Below are 17,597 nucleotides of genomic sequence, written 5' to 3'. Positions count from 1 at the left end.
CCTTCATTAAAAATGAATTTCCGATGTGAGATGTCAGAGCAAGGGCAAATGTTCGACGTGACATTTGCTGCAATTCTGTTGATCATAGTCCTTTCTCATATACTAATAAAGCATTCCCTTGAAGAAAAGAAAGGAAATAACAGATGTTGGATAAAAACTAAATTAGGGCGTTTTTTTACATAATTCAATTGAACAACATCTTGGAAAGAGTACTGATATTTTTCTGTTTGTTTTTAATTTTGGGGTGTGTGTGTGTGTGTGTTTATCCTGGTGTTGTTTTTTAACAAACTGGTAAACCAACTCATTTTGAAAGTCTTACCTCAATAATTTGTCTTAAAGAGGTCATCTGCTTCTGTCAGTGGCACACAGTTCGGGAGAGCTCCTGTATCTAACCCCAATAAAATAGGGGTGGAGTGAGATTGCAGGGAGAGGCAAGGTGTTTAATAAAGTGCACCATAACTTTAAGCACATTTAATCCACCAAATCTTTTAAATACATCTAAACTATGCTTATTCCCCTATATCATTTTACACACAAATATAGCAAATAGTTTCACCTACCATTCACAGAAATATTCAGAGCATCTATAACATGAGAAAGTACTTGGAAGACCACCTCACAAATTAGAACAGCAGTTTCTGCTCTTAATGCTTGTCATCCCAAATTACTTTATAATAAACAGCAAAATTAGAGAGTAGACCTTGAAAAATAGTATATACACATTGGTTTTATGCAATTCATCAAAAGATCAGAAATACATTACAATGGAGAAATACTTTAATATATATCTTCTATGACTATACAGTTTCTTTTATTAAAAGCAAGAGTTAACCAACCTGTTGTGAAGTTAGAAGTGTTGTTTCTCTAGAAAATCAAGCAAACCACCCAGAAAACTGCCCTCTTTGTAATCCATTTCAATATGGAGTGGGTACGGTTAAAAACCACTGATTCATTTGACAGAAATGTATACAACAGCATGATCATCATGTTAAGCACCTGCTCAAATTTGACTCTGTCGTAGGAGTTAATCACTTCTGAAAACTTGAAACTTAAGAAGATATGAAGAACTCAGTTGCAAGTAGGCTTAATTTTAGCACAAGAGGTAGATTATGGGTTAAAAAGTAATTGAAAATAGAGAGATTGCTTTGAGTAGAAGCAAAATAACGTTTTCCCTTTTAATTCAAATAAAATTCAACATTAAAAGGTCATTATAATTTGTCTGACTTTTAAAAAGCAGTAAATGCAGTATAATCAACAGCTAAGGTGACAAATTCAGCAGGACCAATCATGTCAAAGCTTAGGCCACATATTCCCATAGCAGGAGGGGGTCAGGTGGGGAGAGGAGTGAATCAAAATCTCCACATCACATGCAGCCAGATTTTATAAGTCCTGATAAACACCCACCAAGGTCCACCACTCTCGGTTGAGAAATAGTTTTAATCTTGATTTTCCCTCCCCTATTTGGTGGTATTAAAAAAAAAAAAAAGTTTAAAATGACCTTATTTAACCCTGACCAAGGTCAAAAGACTGAAAGAGGTAAACATATACAATTCTTAATACTTTTGTTAAGTGTTTTGTAGTCATGTAGCTTGTATTTTTATTTTCTTTTTTTAAATCAGTTAAAACATCTACATATGGTTATACTTTTCTATTATTCTGTAATTTAATCATTCTAGGACAGTTATGCTTACCTAAAAATTTAATATTTTTACATTTTTAATTAACAATTATATAGATAATGTAAATGTGAATTTATAAAACTTTCAAACATCTGAAAGGACACAGGATCATAAAAAATGGAAAGTAAGACAAATAGCAAATATAAATAATTATATCAAAGTATTATTATTGTTATTATTATTATTTTAAATTATGTGTGTGTTTCTAAACATGGGGATGTCTGTGTTACAAAATTCCAGGCTTTGCCATTAATTTAAATTATTTGTTTTACAAAATGAAATACATCTGTCCTGATTTTGTGGTTCAAAATCCTGACCAAATGCCTTTCTTCCCCATGGAGTCAATTTTGACCCTGTTTTAACTGAATTTTACCTACAGCCTTTTATTTTTCCTAGAACACATCAAAATGTTTCAGGATGAGTCTTTATGTAGCAAAACTGATACAATTCTAAATTTGCTTATCCTGTTTGGTTTTGACAAATATAAACTTGCTCTCCTACTCTATGTAACAAAAGCTAGAGAAAAAAATAAATATTTAAGACATTTAAAATATATACTAATGAAAGTGGCACAACCATTAAAAGTATTTAAACTGACTATTTGTGATATTTCAGTAGGATAACTCATTAGTCCAGTCCTCTAAATAATCCCAAAGTGGCATGAATTCCTCTGCAGAATGAATGTCTATAGAGAGTAATCCATGGAAGACAGACGGGCCTCTTGTCATTTGTAGCCTTAATCCATTGCCTAGAGCGTGAAACTTGTTCAGGATAACAAGTGTGGGAATCAGTAAAATCAACATTATTTTTGGATTTTATTTTCTTAACAATACTGACTGATCAATAGGCTTGTGGAAACTGACAAATACAATACAGCCTGTTTGATGAATCAATCTAGTGAAGAAGAGAGGGAGCCCCCCTCCCCTCCTCCCATTTTCTTCCCTTTAAATCCTCTTCATCCTCTCCCTCCTCCACCACCTACACACACACAATCACACACACACACACACACACACACGCACAGGATGAGAGGGGGAGAGGGAGGGAGGGAGGGATGCTCTTCCTCTGTTGTTCTGTAGACATTAAGTAACGAAAGCTGCAGTGACAGTGCTCAGATCATTTTTTATAAGGCTGCTAAGCCACTTTCAATCAGTGCTTATGTTTTCAGTTTGAGACTCACCCTCTTTCGGCTGAGAAACTGTTGTATTATTGGAGTAGAGTTCTCTCCTCTGGGTTTCAAGGATGGGTGTTGTATGGCTTGGAGGGTGGGGAGAGTGAAGGGCAGAAAGAGTTGGGGAGTAAACAGTAAAAAAAGGAAAAGTTCTGTCCTATTAACTTTTATATATCTCACCCCCCCAAAATCCTATAAGAAAAAAATAAAAGAGGAAATTTAAACACCTTGGACAATATTCCTTTTTAGGAAAAAAAAAAACTAATGATGGTTTATGGCTGCCTGAATACATGCATGTGTCCACAGAAAATTTAGTAACCCTTATCGGCTCATGGAGACATAAAGATGTTCTCTTTATGTTGGTCCTTGATCCTCAGCAGGCACTTTTGCGAACTTTGTCATCTTCCTCTGCCCTTTAAACTAAAACTCTGGAAGTGGCTTTAATTAATGAGATGTGATGCATTAAAAATGTTAGCCAAGAGCATTCCAGAAGCTGGAAAACCATAGATGTTTTTAAATTCTGAGTATCCTTTTGAGAATACCCTGTTGTAATTTATAATTCTCAATGGACCTATATTTGTCTTGAACTGATTGTTGAAATGGGCTTTACTAGGAATTTCTTTGCTGAAATTGCAGTGGGGCGGGGAAGGGGGTGCTTGAGCCAAGTGGGCTTGTAGGGAGGAGGGCAGGATCTCTAACAAGGCTTTAAAAACCTTCTGTGGTTAAAGTTATACTGATGAAGGGATATGCAGATACACACATATACATATGTATATGTATATACCTATATATGCATATACACACCTACACACGTATAATGCGCAAGTTCAGCAGGATCATAATGAGCATGAGTTATAAATTATGTAGGTAGCAGAATTCAGATTTTCTATATCAAAATTGCACCTAAAAATGGCTATAAAACAACGCTTGCCTCGGAAAGTAAATTTATAGCTCCATGCCTTTCACAGGCACGCTGGAGGGTTCTGCTCCCGGCTCTAATCTCTAGATGTTTTTTGCATGTGTTGTGTGACAGGAGGGAAGGGGAGTGGGCTGAGCTCGCCCGCTCTCCCATTGTCAGCCAGTCTAGTGAGTGTTGGGAAAACCTGTCTGTGGGATCTCGTGTCATCTCTCCCTACATGTGTACAGGAAAAGTCCTCGCTGCTCACGGTTCCTCTCTCTCTCTCTCTCTCTCCTCTCTCTCTCTCTCTCTGTTTCCCTTTCATTCTGCTTCCCCAGAGTCGGAGTCGAATAAAGCAGGGAGCAGGATTAGAGTCTGCCACCGGCTATCAGAGGAGCCTAGATAAAAGGAACTGCTTCTTAAGCACCACTGCAGCAGCCCTGCTTAATTTTTCTTTTCTTTCCACACAACAGTTGTGCTTCATTATCCGGTGCCTGGCTCGGATTTTTTTTTTTTTTCTTCTTCTTTTTTTTTTTTTTTTTTTGGTGGAGGTTTTGAAGTTTCTGTGCTTCAGTGACTGTTACAGAAGAAGAGGTGTCAGTGTTGCGGTGAAGTCTCGATTGTCTGCATTTATGAATGAAACTGACCTAAGTCACCTGTTACCTCCAGTTTTCAGATTGTTTGAACTTCTCTGGCCGCACAATACAGGAGGGAAGCCTGAGGCAGCACAGGGACCCACAGCGTCTGCAGCATGGGCTGGCTCACTAAGATTGTCTGTCTTTTCTGGGGAGTGTTACCTACAGCAACAGCAAACTATCAGAATGGGAAGAACAATGTTCCAAGGCTCAAATTATCCTACAAAGGTAAATCTTTATTTTTTTTCTCTTTTATTTGTCTAGCTTTGTGATGCCCCCTATCACCCCTGCCTCTTTTCATTCCTTGAACTCCCTCCCAACCCAAACCAGAAAACCTTTAGTTCAACCTGGGGAACCTATATGACTGCGTGTGTCTTTCTGAGGTGATTTAAGCACTTTTTTAAAAAAAACAAAAGCATGTCTTCTGTTTGGTATGACAATTTAAAGGCAAACAAAGAACATTTAATCACATTTGCAGAGAGGAGCTGAATGCCTGGTAAATGCTGATCTGTATATGTGATCATATGTTTTGTTAATTTTTCTGATCCTACTTCTTTTAAAAGATTTTTTAACACTAATATTGCAAAAATGGTATCTTTGTAGGTATGCAGGGCTCACCTATAGTAATTGTTATGATAAATTGCATTTTCTTGGTTTTAGACACTAAATGGTTAATCATCATCATGAATATTCAGTTTGTTCAAATCTGACAATCAGATGCTTAACATAAGCAGTAGATCACGGTTTGCCAAGAGAATATAAACTGGAGAGAACAGACTAGTTTTTCCACAGTGTGTTATGATTGTACAAAAGACTGTGTATTTGGCTAATTGGTGTAAAGCTAAAGCCTTTGAAATATGTTATTTAATTCCATATGTACTTCAGTGAGAAATGAAGACACATTACTTCCTAGTTGTAGAACTAGTGTGAACTTCTTTTGTAAAAAAAGTATAAATTTAAGAAAGAAAAAAAGCTTTATCACATGGTTACTAATACTTTATTTGGTTGTAGTTTCTTGTATATGCTTGTTTTTTAATGAAGGTTTTAAAGAAAAATAGTTGTTCTATATTTGTTAAGATCAATTTTTTATAGATAGATGTATAAAATAATGAGAACTTGGATTCCAAAATAATATATGTAACTTTTAATGAAAGACAATATTTATATAACTGAGGTATTATTAAAGTGGAGTTTAGGATTAAACTGTTTGAACTCAAGTAGTTTTACTCCCTAAGGTGTTACTTTCTTATGATTCTCAGATTTCTAGAATAGGGGGTGGGGCAGTGAGAAGCTTCAGTTGTATTCTGTCTTTAGCCTGTAATGTGAAACAAATTTGCTGAATCTGTCTTGTAAAGACGTCTGTATACTGTACATTGCTCTTCTGCCAGAACACAGATTCTTTAATTTTCACATGATGGGAATGATCTGCCTGAATGCTCTGGTGTGAATGAGGGCCACAAATAGGAAAGGCAGATATATTTTTCACACTTTGGATTAGAAAATTAGACACCTATTAAATGTGTTTATTTGGATTTAATACTTGTTAGATGAAATACACTGACTTGGAACATATATTTGTTTTTGGCATAATTATTTTCTTTATTAAAATGGGAATGAATTTTAAAAATGAGCAAACAATTGCAATTGTACTCATCAGAGATATTAAAAGACATATAGGCTCTATTAAATATTTAATTAAATCTCTATTATGTCTGTATTTTGAAACTGTCTTTAAATTGCTTATAGTCTTTGCTATCACGGCATCTATGTTTTCATCAGTTTTTGCTCTCTATACTCACTCTTTGAGAGATATCATCAAACAGTTCTCAGGTTGGTTGATGGCCCACTTTATGTAAGTTTATATTCCTTATAAGTAAGTTTTGCATACAACTGCTTCCTGAAGATGTGAATGGCTATAGGTTATAATTTTAAAATAAATTTGAAACATGAAATACATTTTAAAAACCTATTACAATTGCACTTACTTGTCTAAGTGCTAAATAAATTGTAAAATAAATAAGAATTGAGAATTATACTTATTTATTTTGCAAGCATTTTCTTTCCCTGGTAGTAGATTGCTCTCCATTATAGAGGAGGCCCCAGTACTTTCTACAGATGAAAAGATAGCATTTAATCAGAATAGCCCTTTGTTATGTACACATCTTTAAACTTGTCTGACCAAGTAAGCTGTATATATTGACAAGGTGTATCTACTTGACACTATCTTTATAAGCTCTTTTAAACAATGGCATCCATTAGAATTATTTTTGCTTTCTTTTACATCAGAAACTGCCCTACAGCTACATAACAATTGTCTAGATATACCTAGAGCTTGGCAACTTGGTAAAATAAACTGTGAAATGAACAGCAAGAAGAATAAAAGGAATGACCCAAGCTATTTTTCATGTCATTTTATTGGCCTGTCACTATCTTTCTGTCTCTCCATGTACACTTGTTTTGCCAAAGCAAAGGGCCTGACAACCAATTATAAATACTTTGTTTCTAAACTAAAATAGACATTTTTTTAGCTGCTTCTTTTTCCTCCTTAATTAGATGTCAAACATAGTTAAAACATCCACTTGCATTGCCCTTACAAATATTCCAGCATGATTCAGAAAGAGTTAAATCCCTGCCAACCCTAATTTCCCATGGTCACTGTTTTCAAAGATCCACCATTAACTCTCTCATTGCTCAGGTTGCCAAGACAAAGTTTCTGGCAATCGCTGGGCTTGCTTTCTGGTAGGAGGTAGAAGAGATTTGATATGCTAAATGAGAGAGAAAAAGAACCAGAAGGCAGCTTTTGTAGGATGTTCATAGATATCTAATAAGGTACCTCTTTACTTTCTAGGAAAAGGGAATTGAATAGATGTTTGAGGACCATCTGGAGAAGTGATAATATTAGAAAAATGGGGTATGCTGGCTTTTCCTCTGAACCAATCTGATTTAGAATCCTTGTGGGGGAAGCAAATGTGAGAACTCTGTAAATCTCAGCAGTCACATACAAATTATCCTCAAGAAGCATTCACTCAGAGATACTCTTGCCTTCCTTAAATATATATAATATAGCTAAATGTTAAAATGCTTCTTTTTCTAAGTTGTGTGTTACAGTTTATTTCCCCTACAAAACTAGTCAAATTTCACTTTTCTCATAAAATACCAGAATATCATGTAATCTTCCCTTTGGAATGAGTAGTACAATGAAAACTTCAGAAAAAAATATGGAAATCACAAGGAAATAAATTAGGTTTGGGGTTTTAAACAAATGACAAATGTTCCATCACTTGGTGTAATAAGCTTTTCCAGGACATTGTGTGCTTCAGTTTTAGTAGAAATCAAAGACACATGCAAGTCTGAATGTGATGGTGATCATGTGGATCCAAAGGTTAAATCAGTGTCTTTAACTTCATAGAGAGGGCTTAGTAAATAGCACTTAAATAAATGGTTGACATTTTAAAGGCCTTCTTTTCATACTTTGTAAAGCTATTTTCCCAAAGTCAAGTAGTTTCTTTAAGAATAAAATTATCAGTCAAATCAAAATTGTCATATGCATCTTTCTGATACTAGAATATAATATTAAATTAAAAATTATGAAGCAAAATTTGCAGAAGCCTTTTTATTTGCCATTGCTCAATATATTATGGATCACTTTAAAATTTAATTTATGTGAATAATGATTTACTTGATTATTTATTACACTTATTGACTTTTCAGAGATTCTTTTTACTTCTACCAAAGCACAAATACACATTCATACATACATAAATATATAAATATATGTATATATATATGAATATGTGTATATATAAATAATAAAACTTTATATTAATATTTTAGAGTTGAGAAACAAATCCTGCCTATCTACAGGTTGTGAGTTGCAATAAATGCATTACAAATAAAACTGCTATTGATTTAAAGCAGTATTAATATTTAAAATTTTATGTGTATGATTGTTTGAGTTCCATGGAAAGTTTTCATGGAAATCTCAAGTATTTACATAATGGTGTAGAATAAAATTTGTCCTATACTAAAAATCTCACAGTTAAAATGAAATGTGTAGGGAGATATATATGTACACACACATATATAGTTTGTGTATGTGTATATATATATAGTACATATATAATGCATACATATATATGTATACTACACACAGAGCAAATAAATTATAAATGTTTTGCAATATCTTTTATCCAAAAGTCACTGCATATTTGACATCAGATCTCTGACTTACTGATTCTTATATAACATGGTCTTTTCTTCTCAAATTCTATTAACTTTAAAAATCATATTTTGATTCTGAAATCTTCAACTTAAGCACAATGAAAACTAGAACTTTTATTCATTTACTCAACAGCTCAGGGTGGGGCAAAAGTAGGTTTACAGTTCTGAGAATGCAAAACAGAGTTTATTCTTGCATTATTATTTATTAATTATTGTATTATTTTCCATACAAACACCTGTAAACATACCTTTGCCCCACCCTATATATCTTGGCAAAATAATAATAAAACAAAATGCTCCATCACACATCTGGTGATTCAATGTTGGTCAGATCAAATGAGGGCTAGTGAAAGTCTTCAACTTGTGGCTTCTCTGTTTAAAGCTACCAACCAGATTGGCCTTTGAAATAATAATTTATACAGTGTAGACTTTAGCAAGTAGGAAAATAACAGACAACAAAAATATCCTGTTTAAATCTCTTACCCACCAACTTTTAATAATGTTATTCAGTCATTAATAGCTTAAGTAAACCTGAAAATGGAAAAGATAATTTTTCTAATTCTAACTTTTGTATATTGTTATTCCTCTTTATATAAATTATTTCCAAGACTCCACTCTTGTCAGCGATATAAAATACCTGGGTACTTATCCAACTAAATAGATGTATAGGTGTGTGTGAAAACTAATTTATCTTTGTTTTCTTATTTTTAATGATCACACATAAATCAAACACCTTACGTAACAAATATTTTGTGATTTTTGGTCAATTATATTTAAATGCCATATTCAAGAATTAGTGCAATTGAAGAATCTTTCAGGAATAAATTTAATTATAATTAATTAATATGATTGCATATGTTCTTAGTAACAAAATTAAAATTAAACTGTCAGTTGCAGAACATAATCTATTTATGCTTAGTATGAATGTATACTTGTATTTCAGATGTGTACTCTAACTTATAAAGGTTATAACTTATAAAGGTTATCATGACCTTTAAGTGAACTATAAGAAATTGTATGGTAAAGTTCTCATTTCAGTTTTTCTCATTTAAACTTCAGTGGCACAGCTAAATATCACAGTTCCACAGGTCAGAACATCACACCTTTACATCTTCTGGAGAATTTTGAAATCTAAAGTCAGGACAATTTTAAATAGCATTTATACTTGAATTTTTCTAAGATCTTCCAGAGACACCAGTACTAAAACCAATTTTTAATTGATCATTACCTAACAACATTCATTGGCAAAGTAATGATATATCATGAAGAGTTACCTATTAAAACATTGCACTTATTAAAGCATTATGGAAAAAAATCTGATAGATGACTCATTAATGCAAAGTTATACATAAAGTCTCCAAAACTCATGGCAGTATAAAAGTTTAGTGCATGTAGTGAAAGTTTATTTTTAAAATACCAGCAGCTGTAAACATAAATTACAACAAGTGTGAGTCTTGGGATGGATTTTACCCCTCATGACTTCTTAGGTGCTATTTAAAGGCATTATCATGATTTGCAGTACTATGCTTCCACTAATAGGTGGCACTAGCAATTTGTGACAGCTCTTTCATTAGTTTGGAAATGGGCAGGCTGCTAAGATAAATATACAGAGTAATGTTTGGAGACCACGCTTGGAAAAACTGGTATAAGTCAGGAGATCTAATATGTACAAAACAGAAGCATTAGTTAAAATGAAATTTTCTAAAGATTTTTATATTTTTATTGGTACAGTTTGACCCTGAAAAAAAAATGGTTATAAGTAAAAAAATAAATAAAATATTTTTACTTAAATTAACTTTACATGTGAAATTAACCTATAAAATGGAAAAGAAAATAATGAGTGAAATAATAGTAAAAAACAATCAGATGCTGGAAGGACAGTTTCATGTGTATGAAATACATATTGAATATATATTCATATACAGTCATATTAATAATTTTTCAAGTCTGAATCATTAAGTGTGCTTAACAGGAACTAGGTAACATGCCTATGGCATGTGATTGCCGTTGTTTATAATTGTAGAGTAGTTAGTGGAGAAGGTAAAGTAATATTTAAAAAATTACATTTGATATATTTTTAAAAGAATAACACCTTTTGGTCTGTAGGTTGTTTTAAATTATTTTTATAATTAAGCATATGGAAGATCAATAAATTCTATCTGACACAAATGTCTCCAGTGACTAGTTCTTTTTATTGCCAAGGCATAAACATCAGTAAAAATAAGGAATCTGTACACTATTTCTAAACAGTAACAAAGCTGGACTCTATCAAACCCAGGATAAGAAAGTATACAATTTATACTTGAATTGGGGAATAAAGATAAGAAAAAATAGAATTCTGTTGATAAATAAGAAGAATAAATTAGTCTCAGTATTTTCTACAAGATTCGAGTAAAACTTAAAGGAACCAAAAATTTAGGGACTCTTGTCAGCTCCTAAATGAGTCATTAAACCTGCATATCCAGGTTTCCTTTGTTTGGAGAGACCTGGCGTGGGAAACAAAGTTGACCAAACTTTACAGTAACTTCATTTATTGCTGCAATCATAAACTTGTCTTGAGAAAAAATATAACATCACTTGCTTGAGTCTTCATCCACAAACTAAATAAAGATTATTAGTTCTACTGACTACATCAAATGGCCTCTTTAGTGTGTAAAACTACTTAGGTGCTGGATTAGGAGGTTTGTAAGGCCGGAACTGCATTATTTCTCATCATTTTAGTCTCAATGGCTAGACAAAGTTACTCTTTGTTGAATGAATTTGTGCTTTATTTGACACACCTTGTTTTTAAAACACATAATACATCTGATTATAAGTGAGAATAAAAAGAATGCATATTCATAACACACAATGCATTCTAAGTGAATTGTAGAGAAAGTAAACAACGTTAGATGCTAGGGTAGGAGGGCATGAGAGAGGCATTATGGAGTGCTCAAAGGGTCTGAGAGCAGTGATATCTCCACCGACAATGAATCAGGCCTCTTCCAGGACTGAATCAGAAAGTATCTGAGTCATCTTTGTTTGCCTGTAAGTAAGAGATGCAGAATATATAATAATACATACCTCTTGGGAGACTCTAGGAACCAAGATGAGGGATTGTTTCCTTCTTTTGGATGAATACCCTGATCTTCCTTACTATTGTGTTTCAGTACACACAGCCAGAAAAGAAAGTGAGCGAAACTATCCTAAAACCAAATAGTGGCTAAAGATAAAATTTTTCGTCAGTCTCATTGTATCTGGACCTTTGTGTAAAACAAATCTCTCCTACCAAACAAAGTTGTAAGTACAATCATTTAAAAACTTTAATTGACTAGATTTCATTGTCCACACTTGTGGGAGATTTAGTATTGCAGAACCTTCCTCAGTTCCTCTTATCCTTGATTCCACTTATTGATGGCAGCAATTGCTCATTGCCCTTGCTTTTCATTTCCAAGTCAGCCTCTTCTTCCCTTGGCTTTGTGCTCTATGTCCTCGAAGCACCACTCACTTCCATTCTCTTGCTTCCAAGCCCCCACTTTGCCCAGGAGAGTAGATGTGATAGAAAATAGTCACAGGAATCTTCACTGAAGTGTGAATATTCAAAATACATTTTGAGTTTGTTGTTTAAGATCCCAATCTCATATAATTAAGAGGATGGCAGTGCATAATAGGCTAACTTCCTTAGTGCACTTATAGGTCTATAACTGATTGTAGAATATGATTAATTTACAATGCCTAATGTTAGATTCTTATAAAATATGTTAGTCTTGTGACAAAGTAGAACTATCAACAGAAAAGGACAGTAGGATGAGAGTGCCGTTATGTACAAATCATAGCTATTAAGGAGTATTTAAAAAACTTAAGGCCTAGCCCCAGCCCTTAAGGAACATGTTTGAGGAAAGCCAAAACAAAGTGGTTTATATCTGAGGTCATATTCAAACTATCTAAGTAGTTGTGAATCTTCATATTATGTGTTAGAAATTTTAAGTTTTTATCTTTAAATTTGAAATTTCAAGAGAATAAACTCTGTTGTGATCATTCTATAAAAATTAAATGAATCTAGGTTTTCATCAGCTATACAAATTTCAATTATTTACAAATTTAGTTTTTATAATTAATAATTTTTACTTGTATCCTATATGTAAAACACACATGCACACAAGCCATGTTATATATTTCTTCATGAACAAGTAGATTCTTGGATAATAAAGTGAATATAGTAGGGTGTCTGAGGATGGCTGTATCACATCTGCCTAAGGACTTCATAGAGCTCTTGAAAATAAGGTATAAGGAAAGCGGACCTTGAAAGACAAGAATAATGTGAGAAGACAGAAGTAGAGCAGAGTGGTAATTACCACTATCAAAAACTTTTCTTTTTGATTTGTTTTACTCTTTAGGAAAACAATACATTTTTATATAGTTTACATAGTAATATAGCTATATAATTTTTCTACATTCAAATGTAACATGGAAACAAACCTGTCCTTTAACAAGGGGAATTAAAGCTGTAGCATATTAGACTTGGAATGTTATGGAGTTAATATGAGCTTGTCTAGGTGTGATTAAAAATGAGATCAAGAGGGAAAAGTGGTAGTACATACTTATAAGGACTTTTCCACAGTGGTCACAGTGGTCATTTGGGCTTATCCATCTTTCCTTTGGATTTGTCTATAAAATTCATTGGCCAGACTTCTTTTTAACCAATGGAAAAAAGAAAAAAACTGAGTTTGGTTATCCAGTGTAGAAAACACTGTGGCTATAGTTTCTTGAGATTATAAAATATATTGACTTTTTCTCTTGTTTTCCTAGCTAATTCCTTTTTTTTTTTTTTTGCTTTACTTTGTTATTTCTTTAACCAACACACCAACAAGTTGTGAAGAAAGCAATTGCTATTTTATAAATCATGTTTGATTTTAATATAAACACACCTATGTTGTCTACATGATGAGAATAAATATTAAAATGTCTCCTTAACTGTGCATTCTTATTATATACCACATGTCTTTAAATGCAAAATTATATATTGCATATATTTTAATTCACTTAGCACTTTGTTATCATTCAGGATGTTTCTCTGGCTCACTTAAGAATGAATTACTTTCAGAACAAACAGGCTACTAAAATCTTAGAACATTTTATAATATATTAGACAAAATTATAGGTTTGTGGTATTTTTCAATACAAATTGTAAAACATCACTTCTAGAATTTGGTCATAATAGTGTAAATCCTTGTACTTGCAGAATTATATATATGAAGAACTATGTAAATCAATGTGTTTATATGCACTACATATGCGTGTGTACAACAAATACCAAAAAAGTCACATTCGAGTCTATTTTTCTAAATCATTTTATGTTTAATTGGGAATTATGGAAAGTGGAATGCCAATCACTAGAGCATAGGATTGACTCAAAATGTCGGGGAGAGATTCTCTCTCTTTGCTTGATGTCAGTTCTTGAGTGGCCCAGGATTGTCCAATGGTTGGCCTTCCCTTAGCATCTTCTACTGTACAATACCACTGCCTAGCTGAGTTCTCTGCTTTCTCTTAGGCACCGGACTCTAGGAAGTTGCCAAGATGCTCATTTCAGCAGCCCTTCTCTTGAGCCTTCTTAGCATCTTGGCTCCAAGCCATAGTGCATAGTGTCATGGCTTCCACAGAAATGCACACAAATCCACAGTTTCCACTCAAATCCTTCCACCTTCAGAGTGCAGAGTGTGAGCAGGACACACATCTCCCAATACAAAATAGCCTTCCATCTTTCCAGATTTGAAAGATATAATTTTTAATTTAATTGATCCTGACCATCCTCCCCTCTGCTCCCTATTCTCACCCCACCTTCTCTCTGGAAATAGGCTTGAACTCATTCTTCTTGTCTTGTCCTATCTAAATAAATCTCATTTAAGGTTCTCCTTTTGAAAACAAAATATTCTTTATTCTTCTCTTGGGGTATGGAAAAGTTTCTAGGTCTCAAAAATTAAAAACCCTTATGTCTCTCTTGGAAAGAGGTTAGGAACTTTTCATTTCTAGTAGATCAATCTGCCAAAGAGAAAAAAAATGACATTTTTAAAAATTAGGTAACCTCGCCACTTTAAAATTTCAATAAATTACCCCCTTATACAAGCATACACCTAAGGATCTAAACTAGAGATCGTGCCTGATACAGAGAATATGGTTCTCACAGTTAGTCCAAATGCCTCAGCTTTATGTCTATAAAATATGTCAAATAAATGACAAATTGACCCTTGAGATGTAGAAATGTTGCCCAAATGATGACTAGGAAGGGAAGAGTAGCAGAAGGCTCACAGAACTGGAAATTCTGTGCTAATGTTACCCAGGGAGCTCTTCTCTATTTGTCCATGTCCCTACCTCGGAAAATTACTTTCCCATATGCTACAAAGTCTGGGGACCACTTGCTAAGGCAGCTGGGGACTTTTGCAGTATCTCTTCCACATGTCAAAGACCACATAATATCTACAATTGGCTCTCTCACAGGGAGCTCCAACTCTACATGTTCAAAACTGTACTCACTGTCCTCTACAACCTTGTTTCTCCTCCTTACTCAAGGGTTAGGGACTGTTGTCATTTTGTCCCTGTTGTCCAAGTCAGTAGCATCTTTGCCTCTTCCCTCACTGGCCTACCTTATATCTAACGAGATGTCCTGTGGATTCTACCTCTTGGGTCTATCTTTCAAATCTGTCTTATTCTCTCTTCCAGGTGAAGTTAGGCCTTTATCACTACTTGCCCCTCTATGGCAACAGCCACCTGTAATTATTCTCTCTTCTTTCCTTCATTGCTGTCTACAACTTTTTCTGAAATTCAAATAAAACTATTCATTTTTCTTATTTTAAATTCTTACTGATTAAAGTACAAACTCCATTCAACCTATTAAAATGAATGATCTAAAGGAGTCTAGGGCATAGGGGGAACTATTTGGAGGTCCTACAGTTATTCAGATATGAGGAAATTAATGCCTGAATAAAGGTCATGATAAGAGAAACAAGAAAGAAAAGCTGTAGTTGAAACACATTGAATGCATAGAAAAGACAGATTTGGTAAATTATTGTGTCTAGGAAAGATCTGAAGAATTCAAGAACAATAGGTCTTAAATTTTTGCAACTAGGAGTATGCTATAGTAGTTTATAGTAGTGGGAAAGTGAAGTTCTCTTTACCTTGCAGCACCAACAATGCCCTGACACAGTCATCCCTTCTCCACATCACACTTGTGAGCTTTCCTTCCTGGGTGCACATCCTCCCACCCACTCAGTTGCTTACTGATGCTATTCTCTCCAATGAACATTGACTTGAGTACCTGCTTTGCAAGGCTTTTGAAGAGGCAGAGAGGTATAAAATATAATATGGCAACTGTCCTGAAGAAACCTACCATTTGGAAGGAGAGAAGACACAGGTCTTCAACTTTTTGACACTACACCTGTTTTTGTTCATCTTATATTCTTAGTCAAGTAGTGAGTCTTGTGCATGACAGGATCTCACTAAATACTTTTTGAGTGAGGTGGTTGAAGGAATAAATGAGGAGGTGGCAGATAATGTTTTCAGGTGAGAGGGCTAAGGCACAGAAGTGAGAACACATATACCTCAGTTTAATTTAAAGGTTTGTAAAATAGAGTATCCAACTGTTTGATGGGAATAAGAATCATTTAAGGCTGCACAAAGAGTTTAGATATGGGTAACTGGTAGAATTTGGAAACAGAGGTCACAGCATTCAAACTTTAGATTTGAATAGATGATAAAACTTTTTAAAGTTTATAAATGAGTGGCATATGCAAAGCAATGCTTTAGGAATCCAGAAACTTGTTGACCTTCAGTGCTGAGTTACTGAGTCATCACCTGAGTCACTGAACAAGGTTATTAAAACAAATGACTGCAGTTCAGATTGGGCCTCACATAAGGACCTGTTCTCCTGGCCACAAAGACTTCATATGTGGGCATGTAGCTTATGCTTACCTACATAGAGCAATATATTTTCACATGTTCAGAAAAATGCAAATCATATTTAAGAAAAACTTCAGATATCTATGCTTTTGTAAGAAAATTTAAAATCCAACAATCCAACAAGAGCTGTGTCATTTAGGATACAACTCTCTACTTAAAAGTAGTCCATGTTACTTACTACTTTCTTCACATGTTCTTAGATTTATGATAGAGTGTACATTGAGGATGTGAGCACAGATATTACTTTATCACTGTGATTCTATTTGAGCAAAGCAAGATATCAAGGATCACTTTTTTGTTTGTTTGTTCTGTTTTGATTTTCAGCTCACTATGTTATATGGTCTCATCAGTCTTTTGATGGATTTTTTCACCCCTGAGCTGATGTGCAAAGATTTACTCCTTTACACTTGATTCTAACAAGATAAAATTGGAAGCTGTACTCAAACAGAGCAATTACTCCTAAGACTCCACTTCCCTGTTAGGCTCTCACACACTGGCCTGCAGCCATGGAATCTCTTACTTTCACTGCGTGTTTCTCATGTTCAATAGAGTCTCAGCTTTCTTTTGCTTTCCGAGGTGCCTATTCAGAACTGAGTTTAAGGCCCTCTTGTCACACTAACAGAGCAGACTTCTGTCTATCATTTAACCTCCTAACTCAGACAGCTTCTTGAGAAAGATTTCTAGCATAACAACAAAATGAGACCAAGTGACCATAAAAAAGTACTTTTCTTACATGCATAAAAATCACTGAGCAAGGCAGAGTCAGTGTCTGTTTTATACCAATGTTATTTCATTAGAAAAGAAATTAATACTTATCTGATTGGCTTTGCTCTTTCACTGTCAAATTACAGAAAAGTGTCTACTCTATGACATTATTCCTGTCTACAACTATATAAACATCAGCACTCTAATTTCAAAAGAATATGTTTAGTCGATTTTAAGCAGGTGCTATATAAGGAAGTGAAATTAGTGATGCTATAGTAATTTGTTTCTTTAGTACAGCTCTCAGTCTAAAAGCTGTGCCACACATAACACCCACTATGGACCTCATTCTCCCAAAT

The 17,597-nt window shown here is 34.1% G+C and overlaps 1 protein-coding gene across 7 annotated transcripts in view; it reads left to right on the top strand.

Annotated features, from left to right (window-relative positions):
• Positions 1–17,597, top strand: part of SEMA3A (semaphorin 3A) — a 441,509-nt gene that overhangs the window by 227,487 nt on the left and 196,425 nt on the right. For all 7 annotated transcript variants that reach the window (XM_081148088.1, XM_081148091.1, XM_081148089.1 and 4 more), the window contains one exon: positions 4,418–4,611. In XM_081148088.1, the coding sequence (XP_081004214.1) occupies positions 4,500–4,611 (112 nt within the window). In that variant the 5' untranslated portion in view covers positions 4,418–4,499. The remainder of the gene's footprint in view (positions 1–4,417; positions 4,612–17,597) is intronic.

This window comes from Miniopterus schreibersii (assembly GCF_964146895.1).
Source record: "Miniopterus schreibersii genome assembly, chromosome: 9".
Lineage (NCBI taxonomy): Eukaryota > Metazoa > Chordata > Mammalia > Chiroptera > Miniopteridae > Miniopterus > Miniopterus schreibersii.
Note: the sequence above shows the minus strand (reverse complement) of the source record. Positions and strands in the feature narration are given on the sequence as shown.